Consider the following 26198-nt stretch of genomic DNA (forward strand, 5'->3'; position numbering starts at 1 on the left):
TTACTACACAATTTTTAGTCAGTCTTTCTTACATAGAACCAGCTTGTCTGTTTCTATGTCTGTGGCATGGTTAGGTATAAAGCGGTCACTTCTATTTTCTGAGTTGACACAGTTTATGTGTGCTTAAATAGAGGGAGAGAGGGAAAAACCTTTATTGTTGTGGTTGTCAGTGTGTCTTACAACTTAGATTCAGAGTCTATCAGAATTTCTAACAGTTGTATAGAGATTGCATTGATATGAGATAAGAATAACTTTAGCCCACGAGTTTACATCTAAATTCATAGAATGAACAAGTAAACTGATATAAATTGAAAGGCTTTTGACAAAGTACTTCTGAGAACAGAAAATGAACTTAAGTCTGTATATGGTACAAAAATCTTTAAAATCCATTTTAAGAATATTTTTAACATTTCAATATATTAACAGTATTTGCTATTATAATTTGAATTCTAATTCTGCAAAGATGTATGCTGTTTCTTGACTTTATGCATAATGGCTTATTGTCTTAAGTCATGAGAGGATATTAAGTCATAAGAGGATGAGGAGTTTCTCAGGGGATGATGACAATCTATCTAAATGGAATTTTCTTTCACCTCTTCAATTTTAAAAAAAAATCTAAATTTAAATCTTCTACACTTTATGTGACCTGCTTATGGATTTTCATGTAGTAAAAATGATTAGATTCTTATTTTAGATGACAAATACAGTAGAAACTTTTGGTTGGGGTAAGAAGAAATTGATGCATGTAATCTGGTTTGAAGTTGATGTTACAGCTTGAAAGGCTGTTTTGATAAAAGCTTTGGAGTACTGTAAATGGATATTATCTGTGTTCTTTTATTGCTGACACTCTGTGGAGCAGTCTCTATGTGATTTTAGATGGATTATTATGACCATTCAACAATGAAGAGAGACAAGGCAGTATTTCATGTTCCCAGCATGTACTTTGGCTACTCTGTTCTTTTGCATGGCAGCCTTACTCAACAAATAGAATAAATCTTGTCTTCCTCAGCACTTTGATTATTTTTTGGTGCTGTCATGGATTAACCAATCTTAACGTTTATTTCAAAGTAAGAGATTCTATTTGAAGAGCAAGTGAACCTTTAGATGACTAGATACTGTAAGTAAAGTTGAAATGTATCAAATGCAGGTTGGATATTTTCTTTAAGTCCCTTTTTCATACCTGGAAAACCCACAGTTTTCACTTTTGCCTGTGCCTACTACCTATGTGAGAACTTTCGTGGCTGCAGACATTTGTCGGTACAGTTAGGAACTGTTACATCTCTTTAATTTTTAGAAAAGGCATAATGATCTTATGTATGCATTGTATATGCACTACAATACATTCAATTATCTACCTTTTTGAGATATTTGAAAAGTAATTTTAAATGCTTCCTTCCTGTCACTTTTTTTTTTTCTTTCTCCCTTTCTTCTTGGTTTTTCAGCAACAGATGAGTGTATTTTTGTTTTATTCTCATCACCCAAGAGTCAATTATGATTTATTTTCCCTGTGGTGGATTGATCTGACATATGTTTCCACTGCTGGTTTTCATAACGTAATTTCCCTTTCTTGCCAGTTCCATCCCCTGAAGTGCATATCTCTTATGTTTCTATACTGTAACCTTTTCTGAACATTTTCCTTCCCTGTACTTTCTGAACACTTCACTTAAAGATACTGCTGGGATGGACAGTTGCGTGATTTCCTTGTAGCCTCTGGAGTCCCACTCCTACCATCATGATATGTGAAAAATCACTGGAGAAATTTTCCAACAGGAAAAATAAGATTTATATTCTTTGGATGAATTTTTCACCACGTTAAGCCTATTTCTATTCACTTAATAGCTGATGATTATTGAGAAAGCAACATTTTTAATCTGAAAAAAATCTTGTTCTTTATATACAGTGCTACCCTATTGGCTTTCTTGGTTGATCTTCTTAAGAGTTCAGTAGCCATGCAAGAACAAATGCTTGGTGGAAAAGGCTTTCTAGTCATTGGCTATCTCCTTGAAAAGGTACGTTTGGAGGATTTTTATCTTTGTTCTTAGTATTTCTGCTGTCATTGTGGTACTTTCAATCACTTGGCTCAAATGTCTGGTAGAATAAAATATATTTGTCACATATATATTGCAAATGAAAAATATTTTATAAGTTGTCTACAGAAGTCTCTTTATCTTCCTCATCCTCTTATATACCAGTATTCAAAGAATCAATTTTCTTGAAGTGGTTATGTTCCCTCATTTATGTTCTTACTTTAGTTCTGTTTGTGAATCACTTTAAAGTATTTATATTTCTGCACTTTCTGTCCCCCAAACTTGCTTAGGAAAGTTCTCTTGTTTCTAGTTTGTACAAACAGCAGAAATGTCATAACTGAGATTATTTTGTGTGTGCGTAGGTTAATAAAATTTAAATTACTCTTCTGTGACAATTCTGAAATTGTCAAAATAGTTGCCCTGTGTTTTGAAGAAGAAAAACTGTAACAAAATTTAATTTCTGAAAGAAATCGTTGCAAGGGGCATTCCTTGTACTTGCTTGTTTTCAGGCATGATGAGCAGTTATCTCAAAACTGAGATTCAGTTGTCTGAGGAGCATCACCTGCCTCGTGACACCCTGTTACTGGGGTTTAGTAATCTAAATAATCTGAAAGCAAACTACTGTCAGCTATACTAAAATAGTGATGGTCCTAGGATTGATGCTCATGGCTCTGACATTCTCAAATGTCTACTGGGGGCTTTTACTACCATGAGGTCAGCATAGCAATCTTTTAAGCAGAAGATAAGAATCATAGTATCACCTTTCAAAAATGGTCTGAATTTTTAAGGATAAGTAGTTTCTCTCATTCTGTTCCCTTTGTTCTTTGCGCTAGGGAAACACCTTCACTCAATGCCTAAAAGCAGATTTTCTGTGCTTCTGTTTTCACGGCTAAGCAAGTGTGATTTAGAATTTCAAAGAACTAGCCTAAGGTGTTTTGTTTTGTTTTTTTTTTGGTTTTTTTGTTTTTGTCTTTGTTTTTCTTTTTCTTTTTTTGTTTTTTTTTTTTTTCAAGGGTAGGTTTTCTTGTACCATAACGAGAATGAATTTACAAAGCTGTTAGCTTTGGTCTGGTGAGTTACACACAGGCAGACTGGTGAGCCCTCGTGGAGGCGTTTCTCCTGAGCCGAGTTTATACACATGGAATACATCAATTTAAAATGTTGTACACAACTCTTTTTAAAAAAAGTTTGCATTCTCTTCTAATTAACACCTGCTATGTTCATTAGATTTGCACATGTGAATATTTAAAGGATTTCAATTGATCATAGCATAATTCTTAAAACAGATGTTGTTTTCTGGGTGTTTTTTTACATTATATTTACTTAGCTGCAGTTTTTTGAAAGTATTTATTCTATTTTTTTCAATATACTCTTATATTTAGTTGGCACACATGGTGGGAAAAAAATCCTTTCGTTTCATAGTCTCAATTTTATTATTTGTAAATTATCTGTTGTATCTGTTGTTCATTTGCATGTAATCAAATACTTCAGAGAAGACAGAGAGCTTTTTTTTTCACTTGAACTTCCAAACAGCATTTTTGTTCTTATTGGTTGCAGATTATTGTGAATTTCAATGTACAAGCCAAGGAAATTCAGTATTCAGGCTGAATTTGTATTACTGGCAGTAGACTTCAGTTATAAAAATAATAAATCTCCATCTTCCTAGACTGTACTTACAGCATTAAAAATCATTGAAAAATAGAATCACAGAATCGTTTAGATTAGAGAAGACCTTTAAGATCGAGTCCAAGCATTAACCCAGCACTGGCAAGGCTACCACTAAACCTTGTCCCCCAGTGCCACAGCTACACATCTTTTAAATACCCAGTCAGGGAGTCAGGGATAGTGACTCCACCACTTCCCTGAGCAGCCTGTTCCAGTGGAGAACATTTTGTGGAGAAGGCAAGGAGAAGGTTCTTTAGAGTTTTTTACTATTTATTCATCTGTTAATTTATTATACAAAGAAGTTTGTCAAGGTCCTCATGCAATTTTACTACATAGGAGCAGGTCTCAACAGTGATTTCATGGCATATGCTATGAAACTGAAAGAGTCCTGAAATTTGAGGAAACCATGAACCCAACTCTTTCAAATACCTACTTCAGTTTAAGAAACAAAACCAAGTCTCCCAAAAATGTGTGTTCACACACTTTCAGTAAGACACTTCTTTATTTTAAGAGGAAATAAGGACTTCAGATGAAGTTCTCAAGAATTGTGCTGTAAAATGTAGGATCCTTACTGGATTCTAATAAAATGAAAAGAAACCCAACTAAGCAAAATACCAAAAAAAAAACAAAAAATAAAGTTATTGATGAATATTTTAACCTGTTAAATATAGCCATTAGAAATACCATTCATATTGTTAGAAAGTATAAACTGCCTTCATATTCAATGACATCAAAACATGCAAGCTGCACGTATTTAGTAATGATGAGCCAGGTGAAAATACTGCTTCATAGTTCTGCTGTAATTATATTAAAGAAAAATATTTTTTCTTTATCTTTTTTCTTTCTGATTATTTTCCCCCAGTCATCTAGAGTTCATATAACCAGAGCAGTTCTGGAACAATTTTTGTCATTTGCTAAATATTTGGATGGATTATCTCATGGAGCACCTCTACTAAAGCAGTTATGTGATCATATCCTTTTTAACCCTGCTATCTGGATACATACCCCTGCAAAGGTACGCTTCCATGATGTTATGACTCTCCTACAACAAAATTAAATACCTGTATTCTTTTACAACATTCTACTTAGGTTTCTGGTTTTTCTCTTTTGGATTTTTTTTATAAGCATGGTAATTGAAATTATTTTAGGTCATGAAATCTGTACACTGCTTAACTATATAGTCCAATGTCTTTTATAAATTCCTAAAAGCAGTTAAAATATTGCCTGAGGTTCTGTCTGATTCTATGAAAAGACTGTTTCAAGAAACCAAGTTCTTTTTTCAGTGATTGATTTCATTACATTATTTTCCTACAGATTAAGCATAAAATTTTGTATTTTTAATTGCAGGCAAAATGTGTTTTGTTACACATTAATGTAAGCTCTCATTTTAATTCTATGTAAAATGTATTTTAAACTATATATTCCAATTTGATAAAATTTCTAACATGTTATCATTCATCTCTGGTAATAATGAATTCTTTGTTTTCCTAAGTAATCATAGTTGAGATATGTGAGCTAAAGTGAAAAGTGGCATTGTCCTAAAAACTGAAAATATATACTTTTTTGTATAAAATGTCAGAATAGAAAGCAAGCCAATATGTTTATTGTTACTTAAATCATTCCTAGGTACCAGCGCAGCCCCTGTACTAGGCAGAGTTGTAATTAGTTTTTCCATTTTTTATATCATATCCAAAGTGTATTCTAGAAAGACCCCTACAATTTAAGGTTCCTAATACAGAGTTTACATTTATGTGGATAACTGCTTCATTCCCCAGGTGCAGCTATCTTTGTACACCTACCTGTCAGCTGAATTCATTGGGACTGCTACGATCTATAACACCATACGCCGAGTGGGCACGGTGCTGCAGTTAATGCACACGCTGAAATACTACTACTGGGTGGTCAATCCTGCTGACAGCAGTGGCATTACTCCTAAAGGTCTGGGTAAGTACAACACACAAGGAAGAAAATATAAGCATTTCTCCTGTAGGAAGGTTTGTGATGTAAATGTCTGAAAGCTCCTTGGATCTGTAGACAAGGAGATAAATAAATGGCAGCAGTTGATACCAGTAGTCTTCAGTAGAAAAGACTATGGAAGTACTTTTTGGTGTATCATAAACCCATGCTGATAATTTATGTTTACATGTATTCCTAGAAGATTCCAACTCTGGTCTCTATTCATGTAACGTATACTTATGTGGGCATACTTTAGGAAAGATATTAAAAAGATTGATTTTTCTTCTTCTGTAATAAAGAGGAAATATTACATGTATTTCATATGCCAAAGAAAGCTTTCTGTGGTTTGAATGATTAGTAGTATTAAGTGACCTTGAAAACATAGTAGAAACTTCCAGTTCTCACTGCAGAGATCTCTGAAGCTGTATTTCCAGTTCAATAATATTTTTTCTCTGTCCTTATAAAATAGAGATTTATTTAATTTTGCTTAAAGTGATGCGTTTAGCTTAGCACGGGAGGTACTGAATGACAGAACCAACAAAATGTAATAATGAATACTGCTTGAATGCTGCATGTTACAGATGTGTATTAACCAGAGCAAATCATTCTAATCCTATACATTCTGGCTGTAATGCCATTACATTTAGATATACTTATGTAAAGCAGGAAGGATTTGGCTGAAAGTCTCTTAAAAAATACCTGATAAAGGAGAATTCATTAATTATTTTTATTGTGTAACTATTAATGTCATGCTGAGAAATTGAATAATTAGGAAATGTTTTTAGTACTGTCACACACCCAAATATTCAAGAGTATGACATATCTAACATATTAGTTATTGGGTAATTCTTATTTGTAAGTGAGCTGTAGGGGTTTCCCTCTTTTTTTTTTTTTTTTTATAAATAAAACTGGAAGTAACAATTTTTTTCCTAGATTAGGTGTCCTAATAGGCAATGAAGGTGTTGAAGGTCACAGAAAGAGCTGCTCTAGGATCTTGGAAGATATTTATAGTTCTTGCATAATATAATATTATATGAAGAGTAGTCTTAAAAATATTAAAATTTATTTTAAAATACTTAACAAAAGCCCACAGTTCTCTGTTCATTTAAATGAAAGGTTTGAAATCCTAGATAATGAAAATTACCTGGATTGGTTACTTAATTAGCTTGAAATCTTTGTCAGTGATAAATTATATTATCCACTTTTGCTGATTCTGGATTCCTGCTGCCAAAAGACAACAAATTTCTTTTTTTGGTGCCTGCAGTGAAGATGTCTCCTTCTGAGCTAGATGTCTGCTGATTATGCACAGTGGAATGTAGGAGTCAGTTGCTTTAATACAGGTTTCTAGCATCATTGTAGTTTTGATGGGGCATCTCACCTGCCTCTCAGAAGGATGCAGAGTTCCTGTATACCCAACAACAAATCTACTTGTTTTGGGTAGATATTTTGCATACTTTATGGCATGACAACTTACACTGGTAAATATGTTTAGGAAACTCTGTCTTACCTCTAATTGACAGGCACTTGAGAAATGCTTTGTTTGAAATGGAGTTGCTTCCTAGACTGTGTTGCCTCTATTGATTAGATCTCCACTAAGCTCGGTGGGAGGTTAGAAGCTGGTCTCGTGTGGGAACTACACTGTTGATGTATAAAATTAGGGTGAACTGAATCCTACCCTGGGAGTGGCTTTATCCAGATTCAGCCTTTCAGAGATCTACTCTGTTGAGGTTTACGCTGCTGTGCTGCACAGTTACAGTTTTATCATCAGACAAATTAACTGTGCCTGAGATCAGTGAGGAATTGGGATAAATTTAAACTCAGATGATCAGTTTATTTACAATATGTTTTTGATCGTTGAATACCCAGATGTTGTGAGGTGAAGTTTTCAGGTGTCAACCATATTTACAGCTAGGTAGAGACTTGGAAAATTCCTCAACTAGCTTGAGAGTAGAAGTTGGATAATGCAGTCTACTTGTTATGGCTGAGATTTTTTTTCCTAGTATATTGGTTTAAATTAAAAAGATTCCTGTGGTTCTGTGTCATGATACTACTTACCTAACAACACTTTGAAAATGTATTGCATATTACAGACTGCTTCCCTCTGGCTAGGTTTGCTCTTTTGTGGAGTCAGTGACATTTCTTTCTGTAAGAAGCATGGATTGTTTTTATCTTGCCCAGATCTGTCTCTTTGCAGTTAGCTGTATTTTTTCAGTATTTGTATGTGCAATGCCAGTTGCATAGCTTCAAAAAATATATAATGTATTCATCAAAATCTGAACAGAAGGCATGAGGTACACAAGGATATAAAATTAGAAATAAAAAGTGAATCAGTCAACTCTAAATTAAGCATAGATATGGCTGGTTTACATCCCTACCTTTTCTTTCATTCAGAGTATAGTACATTCTCCTCTCATTTGTGTCAGTTCCAGACAAGATTTTTTTTTTTATCTGGAAGGCAACCAGGTCAGTCCCTGAAAGGTAGTCAGGTAGTGTAAATTAGTGGGTGCCTGCTGCAGCAGTTTGACAACAAAAATCAAAATTTCTAAGGCCTTCGTACAGTAGTTGGGAAGGTGTTTTATAAACTGAGGACACGCATATTTTCAAAAAACATGTTATGATCCACTACATGTGAATTTTCTCATTTTGTCTTTAGCTAGATTTATAGATAAACTTGACTTTATGAAAGTTTAATCTTCTTTCTTCCTTGTTCCTTATCCTCTTCCTTCTTCCCTGAAGAAAGCCCTGTGTAATTGATACAACTACAAAGAAGTAGTTTCTGCTCTATCTGTTAGAAAGGCTTTTCTTGTGTTGTGTTGAAGAATGTCAGCCTGTCAGAGAGGAAGATCAATGACTTAGCAAACCCAGCACAGCTATGTAGTTTTCTCCATGCAAATCAGCACTGGGACATTTTTGCTTATATTTCATAGATAACTTCTGCTTCTGACTAATAGAGCTGTAATAACTGTGATGATTTGCAAGCAAATGACTGTGAAAAATATAATAATTGCTGAGGTGATGGGTTGCTAAATTTAATTTCATATTAACTTCATAAAAGATTTTTTATGACATCCACATTAGTTGCTACCAATTGATAAAATATTTTAAAATGTTTAATCACCTGGATATTACATCACTTTTCTTTACCAGATAGTTTTTTAACATTAAGTGCAGGTCTGGTTGATTCAGACAGCTTATAGTCTTAGAATGCAGAAGTAGAAGTATCTGTAGTTGTTATGCTTAAGGCTTTTCTATTTTCACCTCTGTTTTCAGCATCTCATAACTCCTCCAAACCCAATGGTTCAAAATAGGTAACTCTTCCAGGATTTTGACTTCATGTTAATTTTTATTAGCCTGCCTGCAGCCACTACTGCCAGAAAGTTTATAATTTGTTGAAATGTAGAATAATGTATAAAAAAATTCGTTAAAGAAAGTTGCAGTGAAAAAATAGAGTTATGTGAAATGTAAAGTTGCTGCATTTTAAGCAGCATTTGAAATCTCCAAATGTAAGACTAGGAACCATTTTCTATAAACATTAATTTAATGCATGAAACAGAAAAATGTCATATGAATAAATTGCATCTGAAATTCTAGGCTGACTTGACAAGAAACTTGTCAGATCTGGAGAACACTACTAGAAATCATGCCAATATCTAAAATTTGACTACATGTGCTAAAGTGCCTTCAAATAATTTGCTGTCATATTAGGAAATAAGCTTATTCATGCAGACATTTTAGTAGTGTGATGTTTTCTTGTCTTCTAGGCATGTCATCTTTTATGTGGAGATACTGAAACAATTGTTAATATTAGTTAAAAATTAGTTTGATTTACTATTACTGGCAGACAGTTACTCTGCTTCAGGGTTTTATTGCCTTCACCTGCCTTAATAAAGCACAAAGTGGGTGAGTTTTCTGCACTGACAGTTTAGTAGCACTTACTTTATTTAATGCCAAAGGAACTTAATATTGAAGTTTTCCATTTGGCAAATGCTGTTTTCTTTTAAAAGTGAAAGTTTTTCTTTTGCTTCTCCTAGTACTCAGCTTATAAAATGAGAGGTATAAATGTGATTTTTATGTGATTTATGTGATTTTAAATGAATTTTAATAAAATTTTTTAAAGTTTCAGATACTTATTTTAAAATTGGTTTTGTATCTTCTTTCATTATTGGATTCTTGTTTCATACTGGCATTTCTTCTTAGATTCAGAATACTGAATTCATATTTGCATTTCCATTTCCTTCTGAGGTACTGGAAATACTGTTTCAGAGTGTAAAAGTATCAACTTGGTCCATAATTATTCTTAGTAGCTTTTACATTTTACATGTAAATCTGCATAGTGGAGACAAGTTGTGTGTTTAAAATCATGAGTTACGCTTTTCTTCTGGCGTTGTTTGTTTCAAATTGTTTTACAAAGAGCCTAAAAAGTCGAACTAATTTCCAAATAAAAGAATCTAAATTTTATCATTTATTTTTTACGCTTAGACTATGGTTATAGCTGTTATCTTGATTTGCCACATGCATGCCTTTAATATTTTGTTAAATCATACAAAATAGGGATAATAGGATCACCCAGCCATTGCAGTATCTAAACACACAACAAAGCAGGCAACTGAGTGAAAATTATTTAAAATATCTTCTTTCTGTAATTATTTGATTTTATGTTGAGTTGGAAGGGACCCATCATCAGGATCATCAAGTCCAACTGCTGGCCCTCTACAGGACACCCCAAGAGTAACACAGTGTGCCTGAGAGTATTGTTCCAACTCTTGAAGTCAGACAGGCTTGGCGCTGTGACCACTTCCCTGGGGAGCCTGTGTTGTATGACAGACATGTGCATTTAAGTTCCCAACTTAACTGTGTGGTTTAGTTCATTCCTGAACTGAGTGGCCAAACATTTCTCTCTCTGCTGGTGTTCTTCACACCCTAACTCTCAATGAGTGCGGCCTTTATGAGTAGCACCATGTATCCTTATTGAGAATGCATGGTGTTTAAAGTACAAGTTATGTCATGCTAAATAGATTTCAAGAATGTTTCTCACATCCAATATTTTTTAACATGAGCTGTGGAAGTGGGTATTACAAAAATTATTATGAGGAGAAAGTAATTGTAGTTTTTCTCTTTGTAGATAGAAAAAGTTCCACAGAGTTATTTCAAGAGCTGGGTTAGAGTGGAACTCAGTTCTTGTTAGATTTACAGCAGAGAGAAAATCAGCTCCTCTGTGATCCACGTATCATGTGATGTTATTTATGCGTGTGTGGAGATCAGATTCTGCTCTCTGTATCATGTTTTATTAATTTAAGGAGTAGAAAAATCCTGCTTTTTACATACTAAAAAAAAACCAAAACAGATGGAAGAATGTCACATTTGGTTATTGGTAGAACTGATAACACAGTTTTATTTCCAGAGGCAGAATTAGAAACCATTATTATTGTTATTCAAAGCTCCCAATCAGTTTGGGTTTTTTTGGCTTTTCCTTGTTTCTTGGGTTTTGGGGGTTTTTTTAGTTTTTTTTCACAGTAGTACTGATAATACTTAATTCTCTGAATATGTTTACTTATTTCCTCTTATTTACTTCTGGTTTATGCCCCTATAATTTCTCTATGCTGCAGGGATGAATTGGATAAAATTATAACTTTTTTTCATTTATTTTTGTCTGGGTAAAGCAGGCTAACTCTTATTATGAGTGTATATTTTAAAAAATCTGACGCAAATGATGGGCTCTGTGAAAAATACATGCATAAAGAAATCTAAAAGCAGGAAATGCTTTAATGACTCATCCTCGTGTGGGATAAGGGAGGCATCCTTTCTCTTTGCCAATTAAAAAGGATGTTATTATTTTGTATTAGGGATTTATAGTTGCTGTGCCAGATCTTGAAAGGATTATCTTCATAGTTGATTTAATTTGAGATTGGTTTTAGTCTTTAGCAGTGCTGACTATCAGTGTCTGAGTGATGGTGGCACTGAATTGTCTATATGGAGTGATGGGCACAAAGATTAATAGACAGTAAAAAAAACTACTGAGCAATGTTTGAATTAAAAACAAGATCTACTTGTGTCTTTCTTGGCCTTGGTATATGTGTGGCTAATGTATACTTTTTAAAATTATAGGATAAATTACACCATTGTTTGCTTAAAACTACATTTTTTTTAAATAAATCTTCAACTAGGAATGAAGTAATTTAATTAGTAATGAAGTAAAAAACTGTGATGATATAAAAATTATGGTGGAAAAGCTGCTTTAGGTAGCTTTAGAACATCCTGTTTAATTAATTCTGTTCAGTCTGTGTCAGATGATCATTACATCATATTGCTGTAGTTCTTACATTCTTTGTAGCTGTCTGGTGGTCACATAGCCTCCGGTTCCTCCATCCTGTCTTATTTTTCCTTGCCAGTTTTGAAACTAATTTTTGAAACTAATGAAGTCTTTTGGGTAGCAGCTGTCCCAGTTTTATGATTCTAGAGCAGTGAAGCTTCCTGACCCAACTAAAATGCAAGGAATAAATAGTACTAGAGAAGGGAAAATTACACTTTACCTGCTTGGCACATAGCCTGCAAGCAGCAACTCCTTTGGTCTCCTTTGCATGTTGAAGAACCCTTTTCAAGGTTGTTGCAAATCTTCAGGGAAATGAGCAGGCAAATGAAGAAGTAGTATAAAACTCATGTGTCTTTGAAGAGGTTCCCAGTTAAATTGGGATCTCTTCTTTTTGACATGTCCTTTCAATTTCTGTTACAGAAATGTTTTGCAGACCTCCCCATTGTCTGTATTCTGTTTCCATAATTACAGTCTTTCAGAAAGGACAAAGTGTCAATTTTTCTTTTTTAGTCCTGGTTTTCAGATATTGTCTGATATTGATTCCCAATAAGGTGTAGGAGGGAAGAGGGTGTACAAAGAAACTTCTGTGATGCAGTTAGGGAAATTGAATCCACATTAAATTAGGGAGAAAATAGCTAAATTGCATAAAAATGTAATATTTGTATATTTATTAGATAAAATTTGTTGATAACAAGCACACCATTGCTAAAAATTCATGCAATATTTAATATAATTGCATCTAGTATTAAAAAAAAATCAACTGATTTCTGTTTTGACAATGGAAAACAGATGTTTTATGGTGCTACTGGAATTAATTAATATAAACTAGTCATATCTTTAAAGCCTATCTGATTGACTTTTTTACTACAGTACCCTTAGTGCTTTTACAAACAATGAATGGAGACCTTGAGATTTATTTGCTTTTTCTGAAGAGTACACAGTTCTCCTCATTCCACTCCTAAACAGAAGAAAACTTGAGTGTATTAGCCATTCTTTTTGTTCCTCCTAGTGAAACAAGTATACCTTCCCTTAAGGTTTTCCCTTGTTACAAACCTGAATTACTGTGTGTAAAGCAGTGGCTTCACTTCAAAAGGTGTCACCAAAGACAATTAGAAAATCTTCATTAAGAAGTTGTATTCATCTGGATTGGAAATAATAATGGGACAATAGACTGTTTTTAAACTTTGATCTGTGTTTATCAATGTAAGATGCAATGGATGATGGAAAAATAATTTAAGTTGCATTTATTTTTACTGTACAAAATTTCTATGCCCTGCATTGTCTGAAAAGCAGGAACTTAACAAAAGAATTTCCAGTTCAATATTTATGAAAAAGGAGAATGGAAAAGACAATAGGAATAGTTGCAAATTGCTACAGTTGCACAATGTCTGAGGTTTTTAGATATTTCTGTTTTCATAGTATACTTCATCAAGCACAGATGTTTAAAGAGTTATGGATTGCATTTTTTCCCCTGGTTTAAATTGAGTATTTTCTTTGATAGCAGTTTATTTTTGGTTAAATGGCTTTAGTTTCTGCTACAGGTAATGGCTACCACTAGTATTTAATAAATCCTTTCTCTGTTGGTTTTCATTCAGATGGTATTTAACATAGTGATTTAGTCATTCCAAGTTGTCTATCATGTATTTGTCTATTTATTACTATCACCTTATTATTATTTTTCATCTTCCTTTTTCTTTTAAAAAAATAAGTAAAATATAATATGGATTTCTTTTTTTTTCCAAGTGAAGCATCTTAAATATATAGTGTTGAAAAATGTGATTCTGAAAGTTTAAAAATTATATCATTTGCAAATATGAACTTTTATATAAGAGTAGAGTACTAAATCTGTTGTAGGAACTGTGATTTCCTTAAGAAGCTGCAGTGATTAAAGGAATTAGTTTATATTTAAAAGTGCTATATTTTGTTTCTTCCAGATGGTCCTCGGCCCTCCCAGAAAGAAATCATATCATTAAGGGCGTTTATGCTTCTGTTCTTGAAACAACTTATATTGAAGGTAAAGTGGTCTGTTCCAGAGTGAAAACATTGGCATCTGTTATATACTTGTAATAGTATCTTTCATAGTAGAAAATTGTTAATACCTGTCCAGTATTGTCTTTTTCTGGTTAATTTAATGTTCATGCACATCCTTCTAATTAACTGAGAAGTAGTAAATCCATACAAAATTTCTTATTAACCTCTGCCATGTATATTTTATTAAATGTTCAATATATTTCTATTTTATATATAAAATATGTTTTATGAAATTTACAATTAAATTGTCATGTTTTTTAAATTTTTAATAAAATGGTCAAATGAAAAAGATAATTGCAGTTGTCAAGCTAATTATTGCTTTATCCTTCTTGTTGGTTCTACCACTGGTAGAAATGTTCTCTCTGGTAGAATGCTCTCTGTTACAGCTGAATGCTACTCTTTGAGGGATAATCTGCCACTTAAGACTAGACTGAAAACCAATATTTTCTGTTCTGTCTCACAAACTGGAGGAGTAACAGTAATAGTTTATAGTTTCTGAGGGCCCACACTGAAAGGATCTGACCTCATACTTTTTTGAACTGCCAATGTGTTAAAGAAAAGTGGTAGAATAATAGAGAAAATTTAGTCTTTTAAGTTCAAATAAAAAACCTGTAGAAATATTTGACTAGGTCCAAGGTTTGCTTATACAAACCTGAGGAATGTATTTTCTCTGAGTAATGGCCCTTTTTTTTTTTCCTTAGGATCGAGGAGTGAAAGAAGATGAACTGCAGAGCATATTAAATTACTTATTAACAATGCATGAGGTACATTTCTGTAATTACCTGCCTTTTATTGTAACTAATTGTACCAGTTCTGTGGGAAGCTTGTTGATGATGTTAGTTTGTAGAATAACATTGGTGCTTGTCATACAGGATGAAAATATTCATGATGTGCTGCAGCTGCTAGTGGCACTGATGTCCGAACATCCAGCATCCATGATTCCTGCCTTTGATCAGAGAAATGGGATACGGTAAGACAGTGAAGTGAGAAAATACCTTAAAAGTAGATCCGGTATCATCACTTTCCAGTTTGCTTCTTTTTCACATAAATATCACACTTGCTGATCTTTTAAACTTCAATTTCATTAACTTAGGCTTTATTTTTTGACAAAATGAGTGATTTCAACATGTCGGAGGAAAAAAAGAATTTCCACTTAAGATAATCATTATGATATTTCAAAGAAACTGCACTGTTTTACTTGCTTCTCAATCTCAAATAGAATGTGGAATTAACAGGATGCATCAGATAGCCATGTATCTATCTCAGAATAATTTTAAATATTCTTTCTTTGTATGTTTAACATTCTCTGGGGAGAAGAAGAAGAAAACAAGAAATCATGCCATAACCTCTCAAATTCTGTCTGAAAAAAGTAGAATTAATGTATTTATCTCTTTGGCTGTAAAATTAATAACTGATAATTCCCAAAGAAGTGTTGTGTTATATTTGGTGGGGTTTTATGCCTAATTTGGTAATATATTTTTTTTCAGGCACTAATAATTTTCATGTTAATAATTTAATATGTACTATGAATTTTATTTTGTGCTGTTCTGAAAATACTTTCGAAAATGCAAGGGGCTTGTAAAAGGGAAAAAGACCCACACCATCTACTACATGATAGATTCAGCTTCATTTTGCCTAAATGCTAAGCTCTATGTACAAAGATATGTACTTAAAACTGTTTGAATGACAATGCTTATTGAAGGGAAGACTCATGGTTAGGACTTTGCTTTCTGCCTATAGTTTGTATTCAAACAGAATTCTGTTCCTCTCATTTTTCAAAGAAGGGTAAGTCTGATCTGAAGACTGGAGCCGTCTTTATGTAACATTTGTGGTACTGATATTAAAAGTGTTTGAAGGTGCAGTCTTTGTTTGAAAATCTGTGTTGTAGAAGTGGGGAGAATACACCAAATCACAACTTTTAAGAGCTTAGAGAACACCCAAAAGTTTAAAAGCACCCCCAAAGCCTTACATGAAATTAGGGGTTCCTTTGCCATAGATGTCAGAGGACAAAAACCCCAGGGTTCATTTAGTAATAGCAAAAGTAATTTTAAAAGAGGAAAATACTGTCTGAAAAAGCACTCTTTAGTGGAGAACGACTAGAAGGAATGATTAAAAGCTGAAGCCAAGCTAATTCTAATGGGAAACTAAAATATAAATTCAAACAGAACAGTGCAGGGCAAGGGTAATGTTTTCTGTCTTGGTGACTTCAGATCAAGGCTGGTTTCCTTTTTGAAAGACTGCATAATTTGTGCTTAAACCTATAATATTAATTAAATATTTAATAATTAGATTAGTTGATATTTGAGGCACCTTTTTTTTTATCCAGGATTTAAAAATAGAGGGTGTAGTGAAAGGAGATTTTTACTAGCATCCAGGTACTCCAGGATATGACCTAATGTGTTCCAGTCTGCTTCTCTTGTCCTAAGCTTCCACTGATTAGACTGTCTTTTATTTGGTTGTTCCAAGAGAGAAGTATAGGATAAGATATTTCTTTTGGTTATAAAACATTGAACTGAACCAAGCTACACAATGTCTCCAACCTCAAGAATTCATTATCAAACTCTTACGCTGCACTTGATTCTTTCAGTATATCCTGTTTTGTGTAAATCGTTGTTTTTACTTATTTCTTAATAAATATTCTTGCCATATTTACAAGCCATAAAAGCCATATATGTGATGTTTAGTGATACAATCTCTATATGTGATGTTTGAGCTTGATTTTTTTTTCTGTTTTAGAGTAATTTATAAGTTATTGGCGTCCAAAAGTGAAAGTATATGGGTGCAAGCTTTGAAGGTCCTTGGATATTTTCTTAAACATTTGGGTCATAAGTAAGTTTCATTTTAAAATTTTTGTAGTGGTATATTTAAGTTCACAATTCTTCCTGTCTTTTTGTCATGATTACTGTATATCCTTTGTCAGTCTTTAGAAATTACTTCAAAGTATTAGGTTTTCTGATTAATAATTTGTACACTCTTTGCTTTATAAATCAGGTTTTTTTTCCCATTAACTTGGTATTACTATGATGTTTGAAACACGTTGCTTGTCTTTCAGATATTTGATATGGTGGAACTCAAGTGTTAAAACAAGAGAAAAACATTTGACAGAAATACATCTTATAACTATATATTGCATGTTCAGCTAAAGTTAACAGGAAACACATGAGTGTGATCTAAAATTTGCTCTGGAATTATCAGTGTCACTGCAATAAAATTTTCAGGGCAGCATTTCTAAAAATAGTTTTAGAAGGATGGGAAAATGAAATAGAACATTTTATTGACATGGGAATGTTTCAGAAGGAAAAGCAGATGCATCAAACAAGTGGTGTTTAAAAAAGTTGGTAAGGACATATCTCTGTGCAAGAAATACTCACTGAGAAAATGTGGCAGTAAGAAATATTCCCATTTAAAAAGACCTGATGTCACGAAACGGGTTTACTTGGTCTGATCTTCCATATTATAATGTCAAGAAAGCACTAACAATCATGCAGTGCTGCATAGCCTGCTGTTGCTCATTTTTCCCCTTCTACATGTGGTGTTAAGATCCCTGCTGGGATTAGCCCAAAATGGCATTTTAGTGAGAGACTGTGTATTATAAAAATTAACCACATGCTTCACAAGAGACTTCATTGTGTAAGCCTCATTTGAAAGGAAAGGAGATAGAGTCCAGCCAGAGTGTGGTTGAGACATTGTTAGAAATGCTTTTCTCAGTAAGATCAATAAAGTATGACTGTATAATTGAGAGACAGTTAGCTGAGAATATGCTTCTAAGTGGGATTTTTCCTTTGGGATCCAGCAAGTCGAATACTGTTCTGGGAATTAATAAAGCAAATTCATAGTCCACTCAAGAATCTCCAAGGACTTTTCAAATATTACTTAGTAAAACTCATTCACATTGATAGGAGTTGGTTTAAGTATGATATACCAGATGAAGGTTTGACTTGTCAGAAGCCTGGTTGTATCCAGATAAGTACATTTGTTTAAAATATTTATCCAGAAAATCAAGTAGCAACCTATGTCCTGGGTGCATCAGCATCGCCAACCAGGCAAGGGAGGTGATTGTCCCGCTCTGCTCTGCACTGGGGAGGCCTCACCTCGAGTGCTGGAGGCACTTCTGGGTGCCACAATATAAGCATGACATTAAGCTATTGGAGAGTGTCCAAAGGAGGGCAACAAAGATAATGAAGGGCCTTGAGGGGAAGCTGTGTGAGGAGATGCTGAGGTCACTTGGTCTGTTCAGCCTTGAGGAGACTGAGGGGAGACCTTACTGCAGTTACAACTTCCTCATGAGGGGCAGAGCAGAGACAGGCACTGATCTCTTCTCTGTGGTGACCAGTGACAAGACTCAAGGAAACAGCATGAAGCTGAATCAGGGGAGGTTTAGGATGGATATCAGGAAAAAGTTTTTCACTCAGAGGGTGTCTGGGCACTGGAACAGGCTCCCCAGGGAAGTGGTCACAGCACTAGCCTGACAGAGTTCAAGAAATGTTTGGACAATACTCTCAGGCACATGGTGTGATTCTTGGAGATGGTGCTATGCGGGGCCAATTGTTGGATTCAGTGATCCTTGTGGGTCCCTCCTAACTCAGCATATTCTTTGATTCTATGGTTACAAGAAAAGAGAATTTTCAGAAGCTGAAATTTTAATTTAACATCTACTTGCAATTATGGATATATCAATGCAATTTCCATTGTTGAGTGAACATATGTACTTAGCAAAAATTAACTTTATTTTTCATGTAATTGGAGTGATTGAAATCCCCTTGAATACTCTGTGTAACATTCAAAGTTTTTTTTAATTTTTAGACCTCTGAACATCTGCAAATGTGCATATTTTATGTAGATTTCAGCAAGTAAAAACACCCTTCCATTTCATGTTTTACAGCTAGTGCTTGTGACTTTTTGTTCACATACATATGTGTGCATACACATGACTTTATAAAATGGCAGTCAACCACAAAAATTACAAAGTACTTACACTCCTGTTTCACAGTACAGGAAACAGATACTGCCTTGTAATACACTGAAGCAAAATCACATAAAGAGATGTTACGTGATTTATGAAATCTAAACCAATACAATATTACTAACAAATGTACAGGTACTAAACCAATTACTGTTGCTGCAGTTCATATATATATGCATCACAGGTGAAGCTGTAGAATTGAAGTCATTGATTCTCAGAAATTACCAGTAATGTGTTAGATGAGAGCCTGAATAACTTAATTGATTTTTCTTTGTGATCTGTGATGATAGACTACTTTGTCTAACCTTAGCAGTTGACAAAGTCCTGTTTTTTTTCCTTCTCTGCCATATTTGATTTTTTCTATGCCACCACTTGAAATAATAGTCCCTTGTTTACTTGTGGGTTTTACGCACACATTTAAACCTCCCAATGGATCTCTATTTCTGTCTGCTAAATCATACCTTAAAAGGTTGAATACCTGTAGGTTTTCTCATAATTAACTCATGAACCACCTTCTGTGCATATAAAAGTACACACTGTGTGTTGTAAGTTTTTGCCACTGTCTTTTATGGTACTTACTTTGAAAATTATAAAATAATCTATTAATTTCAAAAGTTCTAGAATGAACCTATTTAATTTGTGTTATTTTCACTGGTAATCATGAAAACACAGTTTCTTAGCTTTTGAATGCATACAATTTTAGAAATGTTACTGTATCCTATTTAAATTTTTTCTGCTGCTTTAATATAGATTATTATTTATTTTGAAAAATTATTTTTATTTACTACTATATTTATTTACTACTACTATAATATTTATTTCATATCAATTATAGTAGTAGGTAAATTTAATGATGCAAAGTATGAGGAGTACTCAGTTTTAAAAGGGTGGAGTTTAGGGACAAGAAGAGTTCATTGATGTGAGCTGCTTCCTTTTCCACCTTTTAAAGATTTGAATAGTTTTGGATCCCACATGTGAAATATACTCCAATCACGTAGAATTTCATGACTTTTCAGGGTTTTATTTCTTTTTCATTGCAATGTGTTATTCCAGGATTGAATTATTTTGGCTTCATGAGAGAATGATAAAGAAGAAAGGTGGTACTGAAAAATCCACATATCTATATTAGTATTAACACATACAGATTGCTTGAGCAATCTAAGGGGGGCTGACTGTGGTTGCTTCCAATCTAACCAGTTCTGTGATTAATATTGGAAAATATGAAGCTGGATTGTCCTGAGTTCTTGTGATGTGACAAAAGGTGTGTCTTCAGTGATAACATTTTAACCAGCCTGTGCACATCTTGAACTTTCTTACCCTGAGTAAGATAGTAGGAGAATGGTGTGTGATTTATTTTATACAAAACCCCTCCTAAATACAACATTGTTTTCTGAGAACCTTTGTATATTTGTACAATTGCATTCATTGTGGGAAATATCTTAAATATATATAAAATAGCAAACTTGGGAGCTTTCTAGTACAGCAGCAAAATATTTGGCCTTTGGGTTTTATCTTGCATTGACTTAAAATGCTCATCATGCTTGACATGTGCCTAATGGTTTTGTTTTCTCTTACAGGAGAAAGGTTGAAATCATGCATACTCACAGTCTTTTCACACTTCTTGGAGAAAGGTTGATGCTGCACACAAATACAGTGACCGTTACAACATATAACACGCTTTATGAGGTACAAATTGTTAAATGTAAAGATTGTTGTGTCTGCTGTAAATATCATGACTTAAAATATCTGTGCTCTATAATATCCTGATTTTGAAGACTTTGAGAAAAATTTTATAAATTTTGAGGAAGAAATTTTTTAGAAATTTGAGAAATTTGGAGAAAATTTTCTCCTGGGTTCACAATGTATTGTGCCATGTTTTAGATGTTTTTATTAACAGTGTCATAATTTTTACATAGGCTGTATAAAACTTCCCACTTTTGATGGAAGAGATCCTGTTCCTTAGGATGCTCATTACTTTTCACAACAAAAACAAAAACAAACAAACAAAAAAAAGCCCCCCAAAAAAAAAACAAAAACAAAAAAACCCACAACAGATTCCAATTGCTCATACTTCTCTATTGTTTGGAGAGTTGTTTCCATTTAAATGGAAAGTGCTGAAGTCAGAGATGCCTCTCTTTTCTTTTTCATGTCACTTATTTTACATTTACAAAATTTTGAAGAGTGCTGTTTTTTTCCTTCTTATATAGCAGATAAGCAGATAAGCCCTCTTATATAGCAGATACTGCTTGAGGCAAATAAGTATGACTCCAAAGCATTCATCTGTTCTACCATGTTCTTGTAGAAGCTTCAGTTTTGATGATGAGCAAATTTGTACAAGCAAAATATTGAGAACATCAATTTGGTTGAAACACATGTCTTCATGCTTGCACACATAAAGCTCATGTCTCATCTTCAGTTATTACTAAAATGGTGACTTAGAATAGAATCTCTTGTAATTTCTGAAAATCATATGCACTAAAATATTTTAAGAATACTAAATAGTATAAATAAATACTAAATACTAAAAAGTATTTTTTTTAGTCACAAACATATTTAATGACTAGATGTTCGGAATAGGTTCCAGAAAAGAAAAAAGAGACTAGAGGAGCACTTGGTTTTCAGGGTTCTGAGTAATGTATAAAATTATTCCCCTATGACTGTAAAAACCTAAACATTATCTATTTGCCAGTGACTTAGATCCAAGTTCTTTTTTACTGTACATTACCTTTTATGGTTTGGCCACTTGAGCCTCAGAGTCTAGTTCCTGCATTCAGTTTTCTGAAAGCTTCTATGATTGGTATTCTCAGAAAATGCATAACTCATTGACAAAATCAAAGTCCTCGTGGAGTTACATTTTAAAAAATAGAGGAAAAGAGAAAAAAGAGGTTAAGTGGTCTAAGTCTTGAAGATTTGCTAAGAAACTGATGCTAAGGAACAGGTGTTTTCCATATTATCTCATCTAAAGCAAAGGCATATTTGCATTCTATTTTAAATATCAATATGTAAAGATTTATTCTAATATTATGTTTATAACTGACGTTAGTTTGATTATTTTTTAATGAGAGAGCTAAAGTTCCTCTTTAAAATAAATATTGCTAGTGAAATTACTCAGTTTTGAAATGCATTTATTTGAATGTATTTACTGAGAATTCTGGGCTGATATAAATGAATTTTTAGCTTGTTCTTAAAAAAAAAGTTGCATACACACATCCAGTGACAGGTATCCCAGCATGAAAGGTTTGCAGTGTTGCCCCAGTACAGATTAATTAGGCTGTCAGGTACAATTCAAGCAACAGGAGAATGTTCTGTCTTCCTCATTATGTGAAGCCCCAGGATTATTCCTATGGAATGCTAACTCTGACTCTTACTCTTTACTAGCTGGTGGAAACCAAACCCAGTTTTAAGAATTACTTGGTTTGGTTTTGATGAAACATATGAGAATAATTGTTGATGTATGTAGCTTGTGAAAGATATTTTGATGTGTGAATATGTAACAATATGAGAAATATGAATGGAATATCTTTAAAATACCGTTCTTATATATTTAGGCATTGATCTCAAAGTTTAGCTAATTAGCTACAACCATGAAAATCTTTATCCCTGCATAGAGAAATTTCTTTGTTCTGTTCTTCAAGATTTAAAATATTTTACCTAATTTTTTTATATGATGTTGCATGTGACCATGGTAAATGTTCTTAACAAATTTTAAAATTAACAAAGACATAGTGTAGTGTATGATTAAAAATGGTAAAATGAAGTTAATATTCTGTTTTAGATTTTGACAGAACAAGTATGCACCCAAGTTGTTCATAAACCTCATCCAGAGCCAGATTCAACAGTGAAAATTCAGAATCCAAGTAAGGACAATATATTATGTTTGTTTAATAATTGTGTCACCTAGGGGTTTTTTTGAAATGATGGTTCAGAAAGTGAGAACAATTTATTCATGTATCTTAGATACATATGGGTTGCAGTTACCTTTTACATTAATGGCTCTTAGCAGCTATTTCTTTTTTTAAACATTGGTAAAGTGCTTTACATAACAAATTTATTCTTTCAAAGTGATTCTTAAGGTGGTGGCTACGCTGTTAAAAAACTCCACACCAAGTGCAGAGCTGATGGAAGTTCGACGCTTGTTCTTATCTGATATGATAAAACTCTTTAGTAATAGCCGTGAAAACAGAAGGTATGTCAACACAAATAGTATTTTCTCCTCATTGATTTCTGGGTAATAGCAATTTGTTATACTCGGTGTAGAGTTTTAGAGTCTGTAATAAATTATATATATTTAAAATAAATTTAATACATTTGTGGTAACATTTCTTAGTTCAGTAACTAATACTGGATTCTTCTCTATAGTATATTTTAATTATTTATTCATATTGAAGTATTTTAAAGTTTATTCCTAACATTGGATTGATGTTAAGAGTTTATGTTCCTCCCATCTTAACCATCGTAATGTTAAAATAAAGAAGCTTTGTTTGGATATATTTTGAACTAATTATTTCACTTTAGATGTTTACTTCAGTGTTCAGTGTGGCAGGACTGGATGTTTTCTCTGGGATACATTAATCCTAAGAACTCTGAAGAGCAGAAGATCACAGAGATGGTTTACAACATTTTCCGTATTCTCTTGTACCATGCAATAAAATATGAATGGGGAGGCTGGAGAGTGTGGGTGGATACTCTTTCTATAGCCCATTCCAAGGTAAGAAACAGCTCTTAGATGTTTTTTTTTTAAATACTGGTAGCCCCCAAAGGCTGTAGCAATGTAGCAGTATAAGATGTAAAGTGATTTAGTGCCATCTGGTGGCTTTCGCTACTCATGTCAAGGTGGCTTTTTTTCTTGTCAAACACTTTGTAAGCTGTACTTAATATGTTCCTAAAAATCTCACTACATTTTGCTCAGTTCATCTAGCGTACATTCATCCACGTAATCTGTTCTTTTCTTTTTAAGGTCACATATGAAGCTCACAAGGAATATCTAGCAAAAATGTATGAAGAGTATCAAAGGCAAGAGGAAGAAAACATAAAAAAGGGGAAGAAGGGAAATGTGAGCACCATCTCAGGTCTTTCCTCTCAGACAACAGGAGCAAAAGGTGGAATGGAAATTCGAGAGATAGAAGATCTTTCACAAAGTCAAAGCCCAGAAAGTGAAACAGATTATCCCGTCAATACAGATACGAGGGACTTGCTCATGGCTACAAAGGTGTCAGATGATGTGCTTGGAACTGCTGAGAGACCTGGAGGAGGAGGAGTGCATGTGGAAGTTCATGACCTTTTAGTTGATATAAAAGCTGAAAAAGTAGAAGCTACTGAAGTAAAACTTGATGATATGGATTTGTCACCAGAGACACTGGGAACTGGAGAAAATGGTGCACTGGTAGAAGTAGAATCTCTTCTAGATAATGTATATAGTGCAGCAGTTGAGAAGCTCCAAAACAATGTTCATGGAAGTGTGGGTATTATTAAGAAGAATGAGGAAAAAGATAATGGTCCGTTAATAACTCTGGCTGATGAGAAAGATGAACCTTCTACTAACAATACCTCATTTCTCTTTGATAAAATACCTAGTCAGGAGGAGAAACTTCTTCCTGAACTTTCAAGTAATCACATTGCCATTCCAAATGTGCAAGAGACACAGATGCATCTCGGTGTAAATGATGATTTGGGATTGCTTGCACATATGACAGGTAGTGTAGATATAACTTGTGCTTCAAGTATAATAGAGGACAAAGAGTTCAAGATTCACACCACTTCAGATGGAATGAATAGCATTTCTGAGAGGGAGTTGTCTTCATCATCTAAAGGATTAGAATATGCTGAAATGACTGCCACAACTCTTGAGACAGAGTCTTCTGGTAGCAAAACTGTACCTAATGTTGATGCAGGAAGTATAATATCAGATACAGAAAGATCTGATGATGGTAAGGAGGCAGGGAAGGAGATACGGAAGATCCAGACTACTACAACAACACAGGTAAATTTCAAGTAGCCATGTATGTGTCTAATGTAATCACTGCTCATTGCTGAGGGGGAGATTAACAGTATGAGATCTGAGAGATATTTGAAGTATCTTTCTTTAATTATATGAAAAATGTACATCTTCTAGGACCATTGTCTCTGAAAATGTCATAATGTGAAATCTTTCCTGACTGTATAGAAAATATATATTGCATGTACTAGTTAAATAACAGTTATTTCCTACTAAAATCAACAATAAACTACAATGAATTGGTTTAAATATATGGGCGTTAATCTCTCTTTTAAATAATGTTCTTAAAAAGAATTATCAACTGAGCAGATCAATTATCAACAGAATTGTTGTGCTGATCAACATTAATTGTTGTGTTAATCAACAGATTAATGTGGGCATTAATCTCTCTTTTAAATAATGTTCTTAAAGCAGATCAATTATCAATAGAAATTCATCTTCTAATCTCTTCTTTGGGTGCTACGAACTCTAAGTTGTCCATAGTTAAATACGTTTTCTTAAAATGAAGTTAACGGTAATAAAAAAAATTGAAGTCGTTATTAAATAAAATATAAATGGAGAATTATTGTTTTCTTGAATAATGAGAATTTTTATTTTAACATGTTTACAGTGGAGCTGGTGGTTGGAGTTTTGATTGCTGTAGGTGTGATAACTGCCTCCTCGTTAGATTTGATCTCCTTGAGACCACTGAAAACACTGAAAATTACTTAAAGACCAGGCACCTAAGTGGAGATACTTACATGTTTCATGCTTGTTAATGCAGTGGCAATGCGCATCAAAGCCCGTGCTTGCAGATGCAGTATTATTTGCTAGATAAAAGCTCCTCTGTTTTGTTAAAGTTGTTATGCTGTTGTTGCTGCCATCATGAGGGTTACCTGAAGTTGAACCTGAAGGAGAATGTATTTGACTGGAGTTGCTAACCTCAAATTCTCTAAAAACAGGTCTACAATTATCTTCCTGCCTTATTTGTAAGAAATAACTCTCTTTTATTCAAATGGACTGAAAGAAAGCAAGCAAATTGTGTGACAGAGATGGGAACTACTGCTTACTCCTAAGAACAGTTAAAGCCTTTATTAATAATAGATCAAATATTGAATTCAAATATATATCATGAATATATCAAATTCACTCTTTCCTATGTTTGTAACTAGAAAAATACAGAAAATACAATTGAAAGCACTATACAGAAGATTCATGTGAAAAATTAACATCTTATATAAGTCTAAGAAAAAAAAAACATTTAAAGATAAC

At 33.5% G+C, this 26198-nt stretch overlaps 1 protein-coding gene across 2 annotated transcripts in view; it reads left to right on the top strand.

The window, feature by feature from the left end:
* NBEA (neurobeachin) overlaps nucleotides 1-26198 on the top strand; it is a 457382-nt gene that overhangs the window by 119605 nt on the left and 311579 nt on the right. For both annotated transcript variants that reach the window (XM_054003372.1, XM_054003379.1), the window contains exons 11-22: nucleotides 1901-2009; nucleotides 4555-4707; nucleotides 5468-5636; nucleotides 13893-13972; nucleotides 14691-14753; nucleotides 14862-14959; nucleotides 16726-16818; nucleotides 20530-20638; nucleotides 22728-22809; nucleotides 23015-23138; nucleotides 23468-23660; nucleotides 23910-24932. In XM_054003372.1, coding sequence (XP_053859347.1) covers nucleotides 1901-2009; nucleotides 4555-4707; nucleotides 5468-5636; nucleotides 13893-13972; nucleotides 14691-14753; nucleotides 14862-14959; nucleotides 16726-16818; nucleotides 20530-20638; nucleotides 22728-22809; nucleotides 23015-23138; nucleotides 23468-23660; nucleotides 23910-24932 — 2296 coding nt within the window. The remainder of the gene's footprint in view (nucleotides 1-1900; nucleotides 2010-4554; nucleotides 4708-5467; nucleotides 5637-13892; nucleotides 13973-14690; nucleotides 14754-14861; nucleotides 14960-16725; nucleotides 16819-20529; nucleotides 20639-22727; nucleotides 22810-23014; nucleotides 23139-23467; nucleotides 23661-23909; nucleotides 24933-26198) is intronic.

This window comes from Vidua macroura, chromosome 2 (genome assembly GCF_024509145.1).
Source record: "Vidua macroura isolate BioBank_ID:100142 chromosome 2, ASM2450914v1, whole genome shotgun sequence".
Taxonomy (NCBI): domain Eukaryota; kingdom Metazoa; phylum Chordata; class Aves; order Passeriformes; family Viduidae; genus Vidua; species Vidua macroura.